This window comes from Zootermopsis nevadensis, unplaced genomic scaffold, assembly GCF_977971745.1.
Source record: "Zootermopsis nevadensis isolate Lab colony 2312 unplaced genomic scaffold, Znev_1.0 Znev_ptg000017l, whole genome shotgun sequence".
Taxonomy (NCBI): Eukaryota; Metazoa; Arthropoda; class Insecta; order Blattodea; family Termopsidae; genus Zootermopsis; species Zootermopsis nevadensis.
The window spans coordinates 2,575,918-2,597,357 of record NW_028259149.1 but is presented as its reverse complement, the minus strand read 5'-3'; the positions used below and the strand labels follow the sequence as shown (position 1 = coordinate 2,597,357).

Below are 21,440 nucleotides of genomic sequence, written 5' to 3'. Positions count from 1 at the left end.
ATGGTAAGCTGGGTTGTGACGCCGTTTGTGCGAACTTCACGTAAACTAAAGAGTTATATGTGCTCAGTACGAAGCACAATGAAATATGTTGGATGAATGTTGGTGTTCGTTCTCAATACCAAATTTAATCGAAATACCTTCACTATTTTCTGAATAACGGGAACAATCTTTACAACAGTACCAGATACTCCTTTATTTCGTGAATGTTATATATAAATAAGCCATAAAAGTACTATGTCACGGTAACAAATTGTGTAAACTTCCTACAGAATTCCATGAATATCGGGCAACGTAAGTTATTAGCGCGGAATGTGAAGTATATCCTTTCTTTTGGAAACTAGTTTAACCGCTAAATCAGCGCAATTTGCTCGTCTTCACTTTCGTGGGTTGATAAAACAGGCAGTTTCCACGACGGAACAACCTGCCTTCATCCCTATTATGCAGTGCACAGCTTTAAGCCAGTTCCAGAAGTAACGATATAAGTGTTTCCGAGAAACGCAACACCAAGAGAGTTGTTAGTTAACCACCACGGGTTATTACCCTCGCAGATCACGTACTTCTGTAAAAGCGTCCCACGACCGCAACGTTTTAGCTAAGTTCCACATTTGAAGATGCGCACGCAATTTGTAAGGAATTTCAATGCAAATTCAGTAAAGACGGATGAACGTAGAGGGGGGAGGCGAACGTTCTAAAGGATACGAAAGAAGCAAAAGACACGCGGAGAGACAGGGAAACCCCGGAAAAAGAAGGAATGAAGAAAAAGAAATTACGGAGGAAAGGAGAAAAATAAAGAGGAGAAGAAGAGCAGAGAGAAATTCAGGAAGGAAGTAGAAAGAAATTAAATATCGAAAGAAATAAAGGGAGAAACTAGAAAGACAGAAAAAGGAATAAAATTTAAAAATAAATAAGGAAATAAATATATAAATAAAGAAGGTATACAGAAACAGAATTAAAGACGGAAGGAAAGTGTAAAGAACATGACAATAAACAGTAATTCTGGACAATAATTTTAAAACCCTTTTTAAAATTTTAAAATAATAACTTTAAAATTAATATACATTTTAATTCCAGTGAATGGAATATTTTAGAACACAGTTTCGTCTAGTTGGCACAATTGACGAAATTAAGAGGCATACAAACTGACACGATAACACTATAATCGATAATTATCGCGATTTATGAAAACCAAAAACTTGAGTAACGCTCTAAGACACGATTAGTTGAGTAACGCTATGACAATGCCCCTGATCTGGGTTGTAACGCCGTAAATAAAACACACTGTGCCAAAGCAGTCAACAACAAAACACCCGTTATCCCAACATTCGCATCACCCGGAGTTACATAGCAGCACATAACCATGACGTTCTCTGTTTGCAAAATTAACTTCGGCAAATTATTGACACCGTAAGAAATTGGAGACATACGTGAACCAGCCTAAGCTTTTCTGAGCTTTCGCCAAGCACATATTTTCTTTTTAAATAACCATTAGAGATTTAGTAAGATCTACAGCTTTTATTTAAAGCATTTTTTTAAAAAAAGAAGGAAAATTTATACGCCGCTATGTAATTTGATATCTGCAGTGATGATTAGATTTGCAACAACGGATATGTATCTAATAAATGAATGAAACCAAAGAAGAACATCCCATTAGCCGTGCAAAGATTCCAACAGATTGTCTTGATAAGGATTTATAAAACGTTAAGTCATGCCTAAAATGTTCAAATTTCCGCCGATTAATTTGCTGGAAGCAAGGAATCTAGACATTTGACGTCTTACTTTCATTGTAAAATTACCAAAATAGGCTATATTTATAAAAGACATGAACAACATTAATTTCGAATCGTTTAATATTTTACCATAAGATAATACGTAGGCATGTAATATGCATAGCCAGTGTTAGCAAATTATGTTCACTGGTAATGATCTTGGTTTAGTGCAGGTGCACGGTAAATATAGTTTAAAATTACAACAGAATATGACATGCAAACCTACTATTTAATACTGTACATTAATAAGCGCCTTATTTATTACAGGCGACACTTATACTGAGACTTTATTATGTAAGTTAACTAAGTAATGACAGTCTTAGGTATAATAATCACTAGAGTTGATGCAAATCACAGCGCAGTCGCTATAGTCTTTTCATAAGGACAATACTGCAAGATGAAATACAAACCCGTTTTTCTACTTTGTCATGTATGTCAGGGAGGTCAATTATATGCACGTGTGCTCATTTAAATTCAGACGAAAACCGCCTTTTATCTGGAAACATGTACGTCAAATATACCTACAGGAATATACAACATTATTATAAAAATTTGTAACACCGAATTTGTTCATAATTCGTGACTTGGTGTTGAGTAATGAATTTTCAATTCATACAGAAGGTGGATTACGTAAGGAGATTAAATAACCTATCCACAGTATAGGCCCAGAGCTGACGTATTTCATTTTATTTATTTAAACTTATAAATTAACACATAAAAAGATCCCGTTCGTCCGACATTGTGCACACGTGAAGAGCACCTTTCTTTAAACTTAAAATCACCGTTTAATGTACCCCAGAAAGTTAGACGTACTTCTGAATCACCCTGTACATTAATTTCCAAAGTCGTCAAAATTACTGCCTTACAAATTAGCGACTTTATTCTATTTCTCTTGCGACTAAAACTTTCGTGTAAAAAATTACGAAATCTTTCTCGTCTCCCTTTATGACGCTTAATGTGACGGACAGACTGACAAGTGAAAGGGGAATGATGACGTTCTAGTCTGAATCCTTCAACCCTCACACGTCGAGAGCTGGTGTTATGTTGGACACCCCAGGCGGACGCTTGTGGCGACTTCAACTGTTTCATATGCTATGTTCTTCAATTGTGAAAAAGTTCTGCGCTCGTAATTACGGCGGCTGATACATTTTAATAATAAATTAAGGCTTTAATATTGTATCATAAATCAGAAAGTTTAGATGTCTTTATAATTGATATTTCAGCGTATGATAAAGGCAGGTCCTAGAAAACCCACCGCTGTCTTACAAGCCCAGAACATCTGTTAAGTGCCGATCCGTCGACCGAGTTCGGGCCTACTAATCTGGTCCAGACCAGTACATCTTTGTAGGCCAGTGACAATGGTCTGTTTACACAGTGAGTTTCTAAGAAAATGTTTGCATAGTCTATTAAAATATTGACGAACGTTTTGAAAGCGGAATAAAGACATTTTACCTAACCTTACCTCACTAGGCACACAATCGACCTACATTTATGCTCATCCCAGAGACAGGGACCTTCTGAAAAGAAATCACGACAACTTCACTTTGATTTCGGTCACATGACGCACTGTCCACGCCAGTTATTGATCTTTTTCTTATCCGCATTCCTCTTCTATTATCCTTTTTCCGTCTTAATTCCTCTTAGCTTCTTTCTTATATTCAAAGTTCTTATTCTTCTTTATCACTATTTGTTATTTTCTATTCCTCGTATCTTTATATTCTATTTCTTCTTCTAGTCCCTTTCATTCATAGTGATATATCTGGTTCACACGGCGATATGAAATCATTCTAAATCCCTGACGGTGACAATTTGTAGATTAAAGCCGAATATTTTACTTGACATCATTTTAAGTCCTTACTCCTAGGGGATAATATTTCTACGCGACATTACATGTTCCTGATGGAACAACGCTAAACTACAAAGATTTGGTAAAAACTTACCAAAGAACACGTGTCGAACTAATGTACACAAATGAAACGCATAACGAAGGAAATTGTGTAACAAGGACCTTCGTGTGTTCACATCGAGGGCACGTGTGAGATCAAGAAAGTTATCAGAAGAACAACCACGATGCAATTACTGTTACTAGCGACTTCTAGTAACAACAAATAAAAAAATAACAATGCGTAGTGAAATGTAACCAGCGACATAACAAGACCGGCAAGCCTGAAGACCATAATCGAACATCCAGTGCCATAAGAACGTCAAATCCATGTTAAAAATTCACCAGGTAACCGTTCCGATTATGCGGAGATGCAGTTCAGCGAAACCAATTAACTGGCTCAAAGGTAGAAGACGTTCCTGAGCAGCTGGCAGCAAATCAAGACATCAAGAAATTCGCTCGTTTTATGGGCACAAAGGTTTATTACTCCGTTCACAGAAGTCAGGCAACACGAGTCACGTTTTTTGTTCACACGAATCTTAATTACTGCGATTAAACAAAAGATGTCACCGAAACAAGTTAAGATGCAAATGTAGGAATACTGTAAAAATTAATCTTCTTTAAATATTTACTGATTAAACTGATTAGGGGAGGATAAAGTGATGTTTTGACTTATCTTGTTAATACAAGTATGAACCTTCGGGTCACGTCATAACAGAAGAGAGCTGGTGTAATAAGAGAATGATCCGTCCATGCAGAGGAGTGCTTTATGCTGCATAGACTGGCGTTCCTCACTGCAAGCGCAGTTGCTTTGAAGATAGTAAATCAGGGTGGATAAAGAATGTCGCGTTAAAGTATGCTAACTGCTTTCTAAAGCATGATTTACAAAACATATCCATTCCAATACATTCTGTGTATAATCCTGTAATTTGCCAAGTATAAAATGATTAATATTCCCGGGATATATTTGATAAACTATATACAGTCCACTGATATTCCTGTCACGTACGTAACAATTTATTTACACACCGTGTTACCAGGCATAAAGAGAACCAGGTCTGGAAAACGAAGAAATGCCACCGCGTTAAAATGCACGCATATGGAACATGCATTTGCATTTATGTGAGTTCAACCTATCACAAAATATGAAGTACTATCGTTTTAAAAAATGGATTTTTACCATTTCGTAAAGACGACTGAATTTAACAGCCACAAGGAAGCGGTTTCTTCGACCAAACTAGTGCGACAGAAATGGTATTGAAGCCCCCAAGAGAAAGGGACCACAGCCCTCTTTTGTACGCGTGGTAAGATTCCTACGACAAGATAAAGAGGCTCTGCTTTTATCTGTATATCGACAGTCACAAAGAGAAACTGACCATACAACATTAGTTTGAAAAAAATATCAATCGTTCTGAACGTTTGCCAGAATTGTTCGAACCGAGTGCCTACATGTTTAGGAACGATGTGTCGAAACATTGGTGACATTTCAGGTTCTCACGGCAATGAAGCCGTCTTCCGTGACGTCGCTCCCGTGCAGTCTGGTAGAAATTGACCGACGTTTGAAAAATGCTCGCAGACTCCATCTTCAGGACCCTGAAACGTCATTCGGTTTCACTCAGGCTACACGGCGCGACGTCCCGGAAGACAATTATCTTCAGCTACATTTTGTTCATCCCTGTTTTATCACCCCATCGGCATTTAGTTCTAGTAATGTTTCTTTGATCATTCGTCGCTGAATCTACATGTGTTAAAGATCTGCACTTTATTTTAAAAGAAGCAATTTATGTCTGCAACATTTCATTTATCTGTTACTCTTGTATTAATATTCGTTTATGAAACTTCCACAAGCTTGTTTCTGTTCACACAAACCGAAACGCGCATCTAAATGAAAAACCTTACACAGCGAATAACAGAAAGATGGCTTTAAACGCCCAACGAGAAAGGCGACTGATCTGAAATGTCGGAATTCGATACCTAGCAGCGAGGCCGAATCTGGGACCAAAGAATCCTCATATCCAGTCAGTAGGTTTGAATGTGTGGAGCTGCACCTCCACACCCACATGTTCGTGGCGTGGTATTCAGACAAGCAAGGGACAACACGTATTAGACAGTCTGAGAGTGGACTATATTCTTAATGTGTCGCCACGAAGAAGCTCAGCCATGATTGAATGTTCTACACCCTTGCATTCCTCAGCTGACGAGACACAGTGAAAGGTCGGGGTATATAAAGTTGGGTAAATAAGAATATCACACGAATGTGTTTTCTTCGCGGTACGGGCTTAATTCTTAAATGTTATTTAGATAAGCTTCGTGTTTTAAGGAACAGCTGCACTGCGCACGGCTGCGAAGTTATTAGTTCAGATTGTAATGACCTGGATCAGTTTTAAAACCTGTAGCCAGCAGGAATTCTGGGAACTACAAAGGCAATCCTCTGGAGGAAAACAAAAGACTTTTCACATTTCGTTCAAATTTACTCCCAGACACCTTAACCAATCATTAAAGTTAATGCCCAAAATCCGAAGGCTTCAAACCTATTTCATATATTTTATGGCCCCTCTCACTACATTGTGTTAATGGAATTGGACAGTTTCCCCGACCAATATTTTTTAACCCATTTCAAAAACCGATGTCCCGCCAACATTTTTATAGTCTCCGGACCTGAAATACTGTTCGTAACCAGTTTCTCTCCGTTCTCCAAAAAAAGAACAGCATACGTCACGCGCTGTTCACTTTGTTAGTCTCTAAAACTTTCAACTATGTCACCTCACGTAAAACAAAGTTTGATGCGCAACATCTCGGGTACGTTTTAGTGTTATTTATTTACATTACAAGTCTAGGGACAGAAAATAACTTTAAAAAAAAGGAGGAAACATTTTCTGAGGCCCGTCTGTTGCAGACACACGTGAGTTACAATATGATATAAGGCTCCATGCATATAGCGGTTTGGTAAGGTTTTCTCTCTCTCTCTGGCTGTTAAATACAAGCCAGTCCGCGTCTCACTCCAAGGTCTACAACAAGATTTCTCCCCCTTCCGCGTCTTCTCTCGCCCCAAGCTACTCATCATCAGTAAAGGCTACCAGCGAATTCTCCGTTGCATGCCTTCTCTCCGTCCTAGAAACGACGTTCAAAATGTTTCCAATTTGGAGTTCACGAATTTCGTACAACTCGCATTTATCTCATCTCATTCACAAATTTACCCAAATTCATAATGTTGGTTCTTCAAACCCTAAAATAATTTCCACCTGTTAAAAATCCATAGGGTTCATCGCCGTATTAACAAAAGCCTACAATTCAACCATGCGCGTCGGACGAACCCAGTCTATTTTTTTCCTTTATGTATTTCAGCACAATCCTCCTGCCTTCAATTTTTCAATTAAAATTTTGTACGCATTTCTCACCTTCCCTGTTCGTGTTACATGATCATAACTGTTATTAACGAATAAATGTTCCGGTGTCGAGTTCCTATGCTCCACGTTATGGAGGAACAGCTCCACTCATTCCAGTGCCTGCTTAAACCCCTATTACCCGGCGGACACGAAGCTGGACGGGCCCAAGTGCTGTTCTGAAGGCGCACGTGTAACCCTACGTAATAATATTAAAACTGACCCGTCCATGAAGTTTGTTTCGATGGAATGTGTCGACGAATTCCATTAACATTTTTAGGATAATCAGCTAAATTTATTCAAGCCCAATGTGAAATTTAACATGAAGCTAATGAAGTGTTGCCTTCATATAGTATATAAATGAATAATTAATTGTAATTCTAATATGAAATTGGTTAGCCGACATAAACGGGAACTTTGCGTGTTCCCTGGCGGGGAAATCCCCGCCATTCACTAAACGTCAAAGTTTAAATTACAAGGAACACATCACGATTGCTAAGCTATGCGTACAATTCCAAACTTGTTCTAATTGAGCTATACTACGTCGTCTGTTTCTATTTCGAATGATGTTTTTGGGTTCATTTACGAAATGAGCCATGTTGTGACAATGCATGCTACATGAGCGTATCTGCATGTCTAGTGTATATATTTTTTTCGCGATGTCTATGGTGTTAACGTAAAGGCACAATTTGTCTCAAAAAAAGTTGCAAATTCGGTCAATGGTTTATGTACGAATGTGCCCTCGCAAGATTGCAAATGCGAGGAGTGAACTGAGCTCCCATCTATGTTTTTCCAGATGAACCAGCAGTGCAAGGTGTGCGGCGAGCCAGCGGCGGGCTTCCACTTCGGCGCCTTCACTTGCGAGGGATGTAAGGTGAGACAAGTTTTAATGGCAGCAAAGAACAGGCTGCATTAGATTTGATTCTTTTTCTGTAAACAGTGATTACTTCCTTAAACGGCATCAACCACTTGATCCTTTCAATGGTGAACTGTTGTGTTTTCTTCGCGGTACGGACCGAATAATATATTATGATGCGTTCTTTGCACGAGGTGCATAACGAGAACACACTGTGAGCCGGTCGTGCCCGTCCGTCCGTCTGTACAGTCGATTCAACTCGAGAACCATTGGACGGATTTGGATGAAATTTGATGTGGAGGCTGTGCTAGTCTGCACGACATTAGAATTGTACTGCTGAATATCCTACGAGCGGTCATAACAAAGTGACGGATGAAGGAAGTCATGAGGTAGACATTGAAGTGCTACGATCTAGTTCTAAATGCACGTTGCAAAGAACAAAAGCAAAATTTCATAAATTTCTTGAGTGGTTTAATGAATCCCACAAGATCCCTCGTTGGGTGTCCGGACCTAGATTGAAGCCAAAGTCCCCCCGAAACCATTGAAACTCATCGATAGGTGCATTTCAGTGGGTGGACATGGGGTTTAGGCCCAGGGACAGCTATAATCTTACGTCTGACCTGATAGTACTTCTGAGGTAACCTAATGTTGGCCAAGATCCTGTGATGCGCCGGCCATGACGTCAGCAACTGACGCAGAACCCTATAATATGCTCAGCAGAGTTTGAATTCATGCAACAATGAGATTGAAGTCGAAATCTGTTACGCAAGTCGAGATGGAAGGGGGCAGTGTGTGTGTTAGTTACAACATCGACCACAAAAATCTGCGAACCGGAGCGTGACAATCGATCTTAAACAAAACAGACTCGCAGCCGCAGATATCTGGTTTTTGTTTTAACACAAACAATCGGTACAAAACTGAATAATGTAAATTTCTCTTTCATATTCAATAAGTGTAACGATATTTGTCACCTCTGCAAAGGCTTTGTACGAAAGAAGTTTTTGATGGTTTTTTTGTAAGTACCGTAACTGAAGTTGTCGTCATTTTTTATCGTTACCCGTCTTCGAACAGATGAAATTATGAAACCGCTTCTTCCCTTGATGCGCTGTTTCAGGGTTAACTTAGCATTTAGTTCACTGGGTCGGAAGTATTACGTATAATAATAGTTCACTTTTATTTACCGCTGTGTTCCGGTTGGGTCACGTGCTGTACTTTGTAAATTCACTACAAGAAGGCTGTGGTTCTTTGTTTGTAATTCAGTTAGCACTTTCCCTTGCCATGTGCTGAGCTCTGTCGGCCAAGTGTGTAATGTCAGACAATTAACCGTGCTCATCAGACGGGAAAACAGGGCATTGTTAGAATATGGAAGCATTTGATGTTGGTGATAATATTCACAAGCTATTAGTTTTCACTTTTCGGTATTTATTTTTATGATATGCAAATTAATAAAAAAGTCTTTACCTCTTGTAATTCCTTTAAAATGGCGAGGAAGGTAACGCATTTATTGAAAATGAAAGAGAAATTCAGAGAACGAGAATTATGCTTTGTTTCGGTTGAGATTCTGTTACCACAAGCAAGAAAGTCGGCTCATGCAATACGTCATTATTACGACATCAGTTAGGTCAGGTGGATAAATATTTAGATGTTGGTACTGCTGCATCTACCAGCGTACTCGGGCATATAAGAATTTACCTTCTTCGCTATATAAAAATGAAAGATCAGATTAATCTTTACTCCTCCCTTACTGAATGAAAAAATATATTATTATTCTTCTTATACGACATATTGAAATGTAAATTTTGTTCTGATTTGGTGACAAGTAATGCGTGTCTTATGACATTTTGTTTGATTATTTTTGATTTTGACACAAACACTATCAGCGCAAGACGTTATCTGTGATTTCTGAAGACGTGAGGGCAACAATATTTGAAGACACGTACATAACTATACTGTATTTAAACATAGTCACGTATCTGCTCTCAACATCTGGCGTTGCGTTTCAGTTGACTTCAGACTGCTCTATTAAATAACATACAGACGAGCATTGGTGTAATATTGGGAGATAGACATTTCAGTTTTAAAAAAAATCAGCAGCCCACAGAGTCACACAGAGTGCTTTGAGGTGAAATTTCAGGTTAGTACAACAGTAAAAAAAATATAAATATCTTCAGGGATGCTGAGCCTTGTAGTCCGGAAGAAATTGACCAACGCCCAGATGATGGCGCAGTAAAGGCGTCTGAAACGTCGGTTAATATCTACCGGAGTACACAGCGCAACACCCCCAAGTGATCTGACTTCGAAACAACTTCTTCCTTCTTAATTTCAGTCATTCTTCGGACGGTCCTACAACAATCTCAACTCCATCTCGGAGTGCAAGAACAACGGCGAATGTGTCATCAACAAGAAGAATCGGACGTCGTGCAAGGCGTGTCGGCTGAAGAAGTGTTTGCTTGCTGGAATGTCCAAGAGTGGTTCCCGGTACGGACGGCGTTCCAACTGGTTCAAGATACACTGCCTTCTTCAGGAACAGCAACAAGCAGCGTCACAGCACTACAGGCAACAGAGGACCCCACCACCCGCTCTCAGCGTTCTAGGGCAACGGGCCCAGCATATGGACCCCCGTCTGCATCATCAGCTGGCCACAGCCATGTCGCAACATCAGGCCCTCCAAGTCCGCACCAAGGAAGACCTTCTAATGCTCGGTCTGGACGAGTACAAGAATTCAACGTCGCCTTCCATCAGCTCGCCGGAGTCGCACAATTCGGATACATCGGTGGAGGTGAGCGAAACGCGTCTTCTGGCTGGGGGAGGACTCTTCCTTAACAACAACAACAACACCAAGTGTCCCGCAGAGCAGCGGCCCGGTTCAAACACCAAGGACATGTTCGTGCCACTGCCGTTCGCGTTCCCCCACCCTGCGACGTTTTTCCCACCCTCTCAGCACAGCGCGTTTATGTTCCCTCACAGCAGCTTCCTGTACCACCAGCAGCCGCCCAAATCCCACCAGAGCGTGCTGAAAAACAACAACAACAACAACAACAAGAAGAACGGAGACGCTTACAGCAAGAGATTCTTCCTCGACGCCATCCTGCGATCCCAGCAATCGCCAAGCGGCGGCAGCACCAGCCGGGAGGACGAGGATGACGAAGATGACGACGACGAGGAGGAGACAACCGAAGCCGCAGCATCGCCCAAACATCAGCCCACCATGACACGCAGCACCAACAAGGGGACGATCCTTACAATGTCCAGAATATTGGCATCGCCTCACCACGAGGACCACGAACAGGAAAATCCTATGGACCTGTCAATGAAGGGTTGCCAACACGACTACAGGCTGTCGCCCTCGCCTGCGGGGTTAGTAGATGACGTCATGTCCGACCAGGAAGAGGAAGACGGCGGAGAACTCTCCGCTAAGGGCGACGGACAAGATGTGGAGTACGACAGTACGGATAGTGACCATAAGGAGCGCCACAGTCGAAATGTGGCGGCGCCAATGGATCTCACCACTCGAGCATGATGCTAGGGCCGGCTTTACCGTTTAATTCGTTCAATGTTGCTGCATAAAATTTAAGAAAGCATGACGATCTGTGCCAAGCGGTTCAGGAGAGGGGGCGTGATACAAATTAAAAGGCCAGTTAAACGCAATCAATTTTAAATTATGTTATTATTTATTAAAATTTGGACGTTATTTTTAAAAAAAATTCTAAAGCTTTCGTCACAAAGGGTCCCGTTTATCTGTTTATCACAATAAAGTCGCTTCGTAAGGGGGATATGAAATTATAATTAGAACAAAAACCTTCTACGACCGTGTTTCTCAACAGTGTTGTGTTTTCTTCGAGGTACGGACTGAATCCTTAAATATTATTTTAGAAGAGCTTCGGCAATAATCTAGGGGAGGCTAGACACTTGCAAATTTAATCCAGTTTCGTCTGTTTGCACTGCCATACACCACATAGGAAACTGAGAATACATTTAGAATGACGTAAAATTTACTGTTGCCTTAATTCAGCAATGATTTTAAAACAACGCAAGCAAATAAACATAAATTGTGAATGCTAGTATGTCTGCTCTTAAAGATTATATTCTCTTGAATCAGCAGCGGCGTTTCAAAGCGAAATAGAAATCAGAACTGCATTGAAATTAGCTTCCTTTTACCGTAAATAAAATTGACTACACTTCGTGAAATGAACTTACATTTCCATTATACGACACATGTTCTTGTACTAATTCAAAGGTTGGCAATGACGTGCGACAATTGAAGAACTATACGCGATCCTTAATAAGTCGAAATACAAACAAGAACAACTTTAGATGCGGTCTTATAACATAAATTACTTGAAGACCAACAGAGCGATGATTCCTTTAAAGAAGCGTATAAATGCCGACAGAGGGCTGCACATGACTTGGTATTTTAATAACAAGGTAAACTCAGAGAAAGGTCAACGCATGTCTTATCAAATAACGGTCTTTACCTACATACAATACATACTTTTTTAAAATTCTAATGTGCCTTAAAATGATAAAGTCTTCTTATACGTAGAGTTTTAAATGTACCCAATACGTGACTTGTGAAACATAGAAACGTATCGATACATACAGGAAGTTAGACGAAATGTATGTCATGAAATAAGTTTAAAAGTAAACCTCCATCTTGTTTGATGTAGCTGTTCGAAGCTCAGTGAAGGCAATAGAAACAAGACTTAACCTTACTGAATGGAAGATTAATAAAGCGTCTGTCTGTATGCAAACTTTGTAGTTACGCTAATAGAATACCGACAAGCTCTGTCGCGAGGTACAGGGTCATTCTAAAGACAAGTGCGCATTGCTACAAGAATTAACACCCTCACTCTTGTTTCTCTGGTCGTTAAATGTTAAAATTTTTATATTCAGTTACGTTACTGACAAAATACTTCTCCGGTTTCCGCTCTGCTCATTCAACAGACGCCGACCCGTTACATATCGATATATTTCGATACATTTAAGTGGCATTTGGGACAGGAGAAAAAAAACATGCGCTCAGCGGTGGTGACCAGGGGATCTGGCTGGCTGCACCCAGTGGCATGCTGCCCCCCCCCCCCCCCCAACCCACCGAGTTGTTTAGTCGTGCGCCAAGCTCCGGTCCATATCACCATAGTGAGAATAAGAGATTTCCACTCTCAGAGACCCCGTGACTCGACACTTGAACGGTTGCCTCGTGAACTACATCCACTTTAAACATGTTTATGTTTGAATGGATAAATTATAAAATCGTATAGAAAACATTTGACGAAAAAAAGGGATAGCTAATAATAAAGAAAATATGTTGAAACACGTTCCCTCTCCTTGTAACAGCCAAGTTAACTTAGAAAACAGAGCAACATAGTTGGCCATGACAAGAATACTGCAACAATCTTGCTTTCATTTCATCTAGAAGGAAAATATTTCAAACAAGATGGCTGTCTTCTGAGTTGTATCACCATGAAGTCTGTTGGAAAGGCAATAAGGACCTCTGAAACGTCGGTAAACTTCAACCAGACTACACGGAGCTACAATCCAGAAGACATCTGTCTTCGGACTCACCACAGTCAGAACCTAAAATCCCATAATTTTGCATTTATTTTAAACAATGTCGTACGGTCTGTTTTCAAGACAAAATAATTACTCTTCGTCAGCAACAAATACGAAAAGAACAAATCTTTTTAAACCCCTTTTAACATCACGTTAAATATATTAAGGTCAGTCAGTCAAAGCACTTACATAAACAAAGTTAAATAATTTCAATAAATGTGCTACCCTGCTATTTGAAGAGACTTCGTATCACTCAGTTTGTTCGCGAGGAAGGACCGAGGTTCGAGATCAGGACTCAAAGTGTGCAATCTGACTATTTTAGTGCTTAAATGGAAAAGGAGCCCCATTGTTACGGTAATTTAAGAAAAAACGGAGTACTGAATTTTATGGATTGATTTTAAGACTGAAAGGAGTCCTCTTTTAAATGGGCCATGACATTTTTATCAATGTTCTGTTGTGCTGAATGTTACCAGTCAATGTCATCTTTATAAAGTCCTAGAGTTAAATATATTCATAGGCTAAGTTTATTCTAATAGATAAAGTAGTGTAGCAATTGTATATAAATCTCGTACTGTTCTTGTCTCATTTTCCAGGAAGCAGAGATGAGTTGATTATTTATTGCTCTGTTTCAGATTAATCTGAATTATTACATAATTTCATAAATGTAACATATTAATTTGTTGTTTGTGATTTTAGTAATTGCAGGAATTTGACTTAAGAGCAAGTTAATCAATTAAGTGTTTCCACTGCAAAAAATAGGTATTTCAATAACGTGGCCAGTATTTATATTGAAATTACTTTCTTGTTGTTGTTGTTGGATGAAAATTTTTAGCTATTTATTTTTAACTATTAAATTTGTGGTATTTTCATGTGCTTAATTTTCTTGAAGTTTATAATCACTTAAGAAGAGTGTAAAGCAATTGTAACGTGGTGGACATTTTAAGAGGCTGTGCTAAATCTGCGCTTATGCATACACAAATGTTCATCGACACTTTTGAAATGACACTAGATGGTCATTCGTACACATCTTCTGCGATGTTATTACAGTAAAACCTCTCTAACTTGGACACTTGCGGTTCCACGATAATGTGTCCAACTTACAGAAGTGTCCATGATAGATGGAAAGGGGAAATCATCCTTTCAAATTGTCGTGTAATGACAATGTCGTAATTGTAGAGTATTATGGAGCCCTTCTCGAAAAGGAAATTACTGATAAGAAAAATGAAAAGGGTAAATTAAATTTTTACAAATTTTGTTTTCACTAAATGAAACTTGCATGGATAAGCTCAGAGGGAAGGGCACCAATACATTAAGTTTACTGTCAATGTAATCTATTTACTTACATAATCTAACTACTGTAGGCTTGCTTGAATTAAGAATTAATGACAATAATAATAATAATAATCTTTTGAAACCCACTCTCATGGTTGCACATTACACCCCACCCTCAATGAAATTTTAAATGTTCAGAGTGTATTTTTTAAATTGTACTTACGGCATTAGCTCAACATATGATGTCACTTATTTCTCCTAAATGATGTGGTCAATGTCTCACACCTTCAACCATAAGCTAATCCTCAGGTAGAAGGCATTCATCAGTCAGAAATTCAAAATAACAAAATGCTAACTGTAAACGTTTCCCATAAAAGCATTGAAGCTAAGTACATGAACCTGTCCAACTTACAACAAAAGAGGTGACCAAGTTCCAGGATAAAGGGGTGTCCAAGATATAGGGTTTTGTGAACATGTAAAATTATAGGATATTCGCCGGTTCCAATTAAAAGTGTCCAATATAGAGGGGTGTCCAACTAGAGGGGTTTTACTGTATAATGTACAGCAAATGAAAACTGGTACAGATGCAGTACTGGCATTGATTGAGCGGGCAGAATTTAATACCGGTAAACAAAGAACACTTTATGAACAGACATCTTGAAAATGTGAACATTTTCCAACAATCACAAATATAAGCATTTTTGAAAAGCAACAAGAAATTTGTGTAAGATAAGAAATAAGCCTTTATTTTATAGTTGTTTGTAGTTACCATAAATAGTTTATACCAACTATTTATTCTACGTATAAGAAAATTTTATATCGCCTTGACTTGAAACTACTAGCCCAAAATTTTCCACTTCTGCTATTTTCTTGCATTGGAGAATTTATTTTATGTAATTTTACTTTGGAAGAGCATTGGAAGATTTTATGTTATGTTGTATCAAAATAAATTATTTTGACATTTCTTTACCACCAGGGAAGGTAAATGCAATTTCAGCTTACCCTATAAGCGACGCTCTGACAACGCCGAAAGAAAGATGAATATGAATAACGCGAGTTAACATTCATGAAACTTTATCTCAGATGAGCATTAGTAATCAAAAGATGAGGCTTCATAATGGCTGACGGCCGAGGCGAAAAACAATTAATGTGCAGGGTGTCCCACGTAACTCGGAACCCCCCACCCCCTTCTACCATGCGACGGCCACGTTCCGCGCTGTGACTTACTCATATCCCGGCAGTTCGCTCACTACTGCTGCGGTAGCTGTTATGTTGGGTCCTACGTTAAGTGGGACATCCCGTACATTAATTTTATGTTTCCTATTATTATCATACGGCACGCTACTTAGAACTTAAGAAATGAAATATAATTTTTTGTCAACAAACAATCCAACTTAACGGAAGTGTACATTAACGACGACAATTTAATTTTCCTGACATATCAGTTTCCATTTGTATTACTATATATCACACTTAATCACCATGACAATATTCTAAAGACGTGCTTAATTAACAGCGTATTGGTAAATGCCTACTGGGTGATCCCCCCTCCCAAAAGAAATCTTTAGTTTTATGCTGATTTGCTGTATTTCGTATCGTGTCCCTGGAATTAATTTTCAAATGATTTATAGCTACTTCTGAAACAAGCAGGCCGCAAAATTCTGAATGCTCTTAAGTTCACTCGCCCTGCCACAAGTTTCGTTCATGCATACGTTAATTAGCCTAAGTAGTTGTACGATTATGGCTCTAATGACACTGTGCACTTGCTAGTTTCCTCCGGATGACCTGCTTTTCTGCTGTGGGAAAAAAGTTCATCGCCTGATTAGTTCTGTCGGGAATTTCCCTGGCTTCTGGTAAATTGGGGGGGGGGTGTCAGCGTTTTATCGCTTCCTGCCTCTATGTCCGCTCGCGCTAAGTAGTTCCACAAAAAACGGGGAATTTATTGAAAATATTGTTAATAATTATTCGATGGAATTCGTTGATTTATATGGACATGAGCCAGCTGAATCCAGAGTCCACACCCTCATAACCTACTGTTTTAAGACCGATTTTAAATCAACCTCGCAATTATTAATGGATTTAAGAACTGGAGTCTTCCTTTCTGGTCTTCTGAATCAAGTTACAAAATTTCCGTATTTTCGAACTACATCTTTTAACCAACCACCAAGTCAATTACCTCGACTTTCGGCAGCTTTGACACTGAAAGCGATAATCTTTCATCGGTGTGCATAGGATTTAGGATGTACGCTTCGTGTGTAGGATATTGCAGGATTATCAGTGCGGATGAAGTACAACACCGAAGTACAATACAATTCAAAGTTAGGTTTTAGACTACTTTGCTCTCGTCTGGTATATAAAAATGTACATTTTACAAAATTGCTGAAGAAGACAATAAGCAATTTAAGGCGTTTGAAAAGAAGGTGTTAAGGAAAATATTTTGACCTTAGAAGGATAAACTGACAGGAGTGTGTGGAGTCTTAGGCATATAGCGTTTCGGAGGAACATACTGTCTCCATCCTCAGATGAAGAACAACTTTGACATATTAACCGCCCTGAGGACCTAATCTAAGAGTTTTACAGACAGTTTCCCCTCCGAGATAAAATGGATATCAATGATTATATGGGCGAGTTATGTAGCACGAATAGGAGAGGTGAGGAATGCAAGAAGTAAATAATGGTCAGAAAGGCTGAAAGGAAAAAGACACGTAGAAGACGTATGCGTTAATGGGAGGATAATATTAAAACGGATTGTGTGAGCGGGATTTATTTGGCTCAGGAGCTATTGTTAACACGGTAATAAAGTCTGGGCATCCCACAGAGCGACTATTAGCTTTTCTCGAGTATGTTAGTTAGGCATTTTTGCACCAATATGTTTGAAGCAGTGCGACCTGGGACCATTTCTTTTGAATCTGAGTGTGCTGGGGTTGGGACTAAGGCCAGTTTATATTACGTATTCGTGACGAAGTTAAACATTATTGTAAGACATGATAATGTCACTGCAATCGATCGCATGTCACACGTGTATTAATTTAAAGAGTGTGATCATATATATATATATATATTTGTTATAGTCAAACGTGGTAAATATTATTTTCAATTAAGATGACAATAAATAAAACTCACTGTACAAAAAATATATGAACGTGTAATAAACATATGTTTGAAATATGCATTAACACTTTTACATGTTTCTCACCATAAGCCAACCGACGTGCCACATTCTACTCGTAGATTCGCTCATGTTCAGACAACTAAGAGTGCGTAATGCTTTAAAGGGTCAAGGCTTCGCACATCGGTAAGTAATTTCTTTGCTTGTACACAACCTCATACCGCTCACAACAGCCTTCCACGCAATGTACAGTGTGTAACAAGTTATACAGCTCTCTTATTTAGCATATAAGCATGGCATACTATCCTTAAGTTTCTATTGGTGCATATTTAATACCTAGCTTTCCTTCTTGTTCAAACAGTGCGTATGATTTTCAGATTAAACAGCGTTAATCAGTTGATCTTCGTAATTGTGAAGAGTAGTGTTTTCTACGCGGTACGGACTGACTTTATTTTTATGTACCTGGACTTCGTAATTCAATTGAGTCATTCCTATGTTCTTGTTTTAATTTCTAATTATCTCTGTCTTTGTGCTTCAGAGGTTTAAAACGTATAGAGGGCGTGGAGGTACGGCCTTCTAATTGTTGGCGGTGCATGCGAAGGATGGCATAATCGCTTGTCGTTAAGGAATTTCGGACCTCGTGGGATAATATTTATTATGTACGTGTTGTTATAAAACTTGGCATGGTAAGGCAGTTAATGGATTTTTGGCCTTATAGCGTGATATTTATGTGTGTTTACTACTTTAAATTTTCCCGTCATTCTTTACGGGTAATTTACTGGCATGTAACAAATGCCATTGCTATCTTGAAACGTGTTCTGAATTTGCATTCTTTGCACGCGTAAAGCAAAGGTGATTGCCTGTCTGTTCACTAGCTTTGAATGGCATGTGGCCTACAGTAGATAATGCATACATGCACTAAATATGGTGAACTTCGTTATGATTCAGACTGATGGGCCCATGTAGACCAATGAGTATTTCAATTCAATATCTACACATGAAATAGAACTCAGTTTGAAACAGGAATTTAATCCAGAAATCTCTACCTCCTCCTTCTAGATCCCTTGTGAGCCCATTTTTATCCTCATTTCATTTTCCTTTACGTCAACACATCCGCTGATACAGCATAGCTACATAACCAAGGAGTGAACCAATCAAATTCAATAATTATGTTTGACGGTTTGTGATTGGTTGAGGCATACAACAGCGGGGAACAAATATTTTGCACCTGATTGCAAAGGTTATCGGTGTCCTGCATTTTATGTCACCCATGAGTGAAGGCGACTGTCCTGGAACCTTGTCACGTGACCTCATGCGATACCCAAGAGGAGGGAAGTCATGGCTTTCAGAGGTACATGAGCAGTGGTCGTTTGTGAAGTCATTCCGGGCTACGAACGACATATCTCGCTTAAGATGACCGACGTCTTCTCCTGTTTCACTGAGAACAAGTTTTACAAACGCGCTGCTCACTTCGGAATCCTCTTCAGGTTCCTGGGTCGACAGACAGACGTGTGTTATGGCGAAGCGGGTGGAAACACTTCGTGAGCCGACTCCTTCAGCCAAAGAGGAATTTGTGTTCTCCATTTCCCTCAAAATGTTTCAGCTTATGCTGGAGAGAATAACACGAACTATAAACCAATGATTCTACAATTTAGACGTCTCTATAATTTTCACTGGCACAGATTTCTGCTACAATAAATTTGTCAGACACAATTTCAAAAGCTTTACATGTGTACGGCTCAGTACAGTGTCCAGTGGCGGTTTCTAGTGATGGTCACAATAAACCAATGGGTTCCATGAAAGACAGGGAATTCCTTGACCAGACGAGCGACTATCAGATCATCAAGAAGCAGTCTGTTCTACGGGTTAGTCTAAAAGAGATTAATATTAATGGATTTTCGTATTAATGTCATATAGTATAATCACATTAAACGAAAATTTCGGCTTCTTTCGGGGTGAGGGATCTAGAACTAGAAGCCCACAAGACTGCTACGTGCACTCCTAAAGCCTCGAGCACGGTGGAAATTCTGAACTATCTTTTATTTGCAGACGAGAAACGAATACTTGACCGCTTACTTGTTAATGGCGCACGCTAACTATTTGCACAACAGATCTGAACTGTGTCAAGTGCCCAATAAGACGACACAGACCTGCTCTCTGTCGGCTCATTTCGCGCACACAAGACATAACTGAGATGCTTTAAATTCATAAAGCATTTTAAATAGGTTCGGTCTATAGTTTACTCCTATTATGTCCATAGCTATTTTGCCTAGTCAGCAGAGCCATCTTTTAGCAAACAATACAATTAATTAATTACTTATGTATTGTTCGAATCTTTCCTCGTCATCCAATCGTTCCTCTGATAGATCAAGTGATGATGCGTACAGCTGTTGATGACGCAAGGGATGCTGTACGTGTTAAGTAATTCTTTTACATGTTTCGAGTTGTTTAGCCGCCATTTCTGTAGCACAACACAACTCAGAACACAGGAATGTTGAAGCGGTACGTATGACATGCAACAAGGGCGTATGTTAAGATCACTGTGTTCTGGAATGTTTGGTCGTGTAGTCTGGCAGAAGGTTACAGACGTTTCGGAGGTGTTCACTGCTTCCATCATAACCGCAGTGAGTGATGAGTCAATGCCGTAATAATGGAGGCAGTAAGGAATTAGTAATTAAGTAAGCAATTAGCTCGTTACATTTTAACCTGCCGTTCCGTACCTGTGTCAAAATTAGCCTCTCGTTTTAAGGAAGGAACACAAAGCGAGCTTGTTTGAAAACAGAATGCTATGGGAGACAGGAGTTGAAAGAGACAGGATTTTGTTGGCCCAGGACAGGGTCCGGTGGAAGGTTTTGGTTAATTCGGCGATGAACCTTCGGGTTCGGTAAGCCGCCTAGTTTGTCAGAAGGACTTCACTCCATGAAGTTGGCTAGTACGCCTAGTTCTAGTGCACCAATTGGGCGCTCTGTATGGCCGCGGTGTGCAGGGATGAAGGTACGAGCTGTCGAGGAAGGTGGTGGCCATGGCACGCTGACTCTGAGCCATTAAAGCGTGTTATGAGCCATGAATATTCATACAGGACACGCCAGAGGTGTGGTGCTCTAGTCCTTAATTGCATGGCGTCCCAGTGTCAATTATGTAACACAGCCATTTTAGGTCAACAAGTGAAATAGACCATATAAATCTGTCAACGTAATAGACAAGTGTCGGCTGATGATAACATTTCAAAATCAGTAATTCTTCCTTCAAAATGTGAAGACAGTTTTCACATCCACAGATAAAGACAGGCAATTTAATCCTTCGTTTTGTAGATGTAACATAGGAAAATGATCGGCTTTTAGATGAAATACACGAAAACAAAAATTCCGAATTGTACGACTGTAAATATTTTCTTCAGTTTTAATATGAGTATAACTTCTCACAGAAATATAATAATCCTATAAACTTTATATTAATACACATGGCAGTATCTCTTTATATGAGATAAATAATGCGCAGTCAATAGTTTTGATCTATACTGTACAATTATATTTCATATTTGGTTATTAAACGTAACAATTATTTTCCTGTAGGACTGACTGTCTGTGGGTAAGGCAGTTTTGGTTCTGACGGAAGTAATAAC

The 21,440-nt window shown here is 39.3% G+C and overlaps 1 protein-coding gene across 1 annotated transcript in view; it reads left to right on the top strand.

The window, feature by feature from the left end:
* Positions 1-17,881, top strand: part of LOC110835421 (knirps-related protein) — a 31,495-nt gene extending 13,614 nt beyond the window's left edge. The window contains exons 2-3 of the mRNA XM_022075610.2: positions 7,828-7,905; positions 10,214-17,881. Coding sequence (XP_021931302.2) covers positions 7,828-7,905; positions 10,214-11,407 — 1,272 coding nt within the window. The 3' untranslated portion in view covers positions 11,408-17,881. The remainder of the gene's footprint in view (positions 1-7,827; positions 7,906-10,213) is intronic.
* Positions 17,882-21,440: the final 3,559 nt, after the last annotated feature.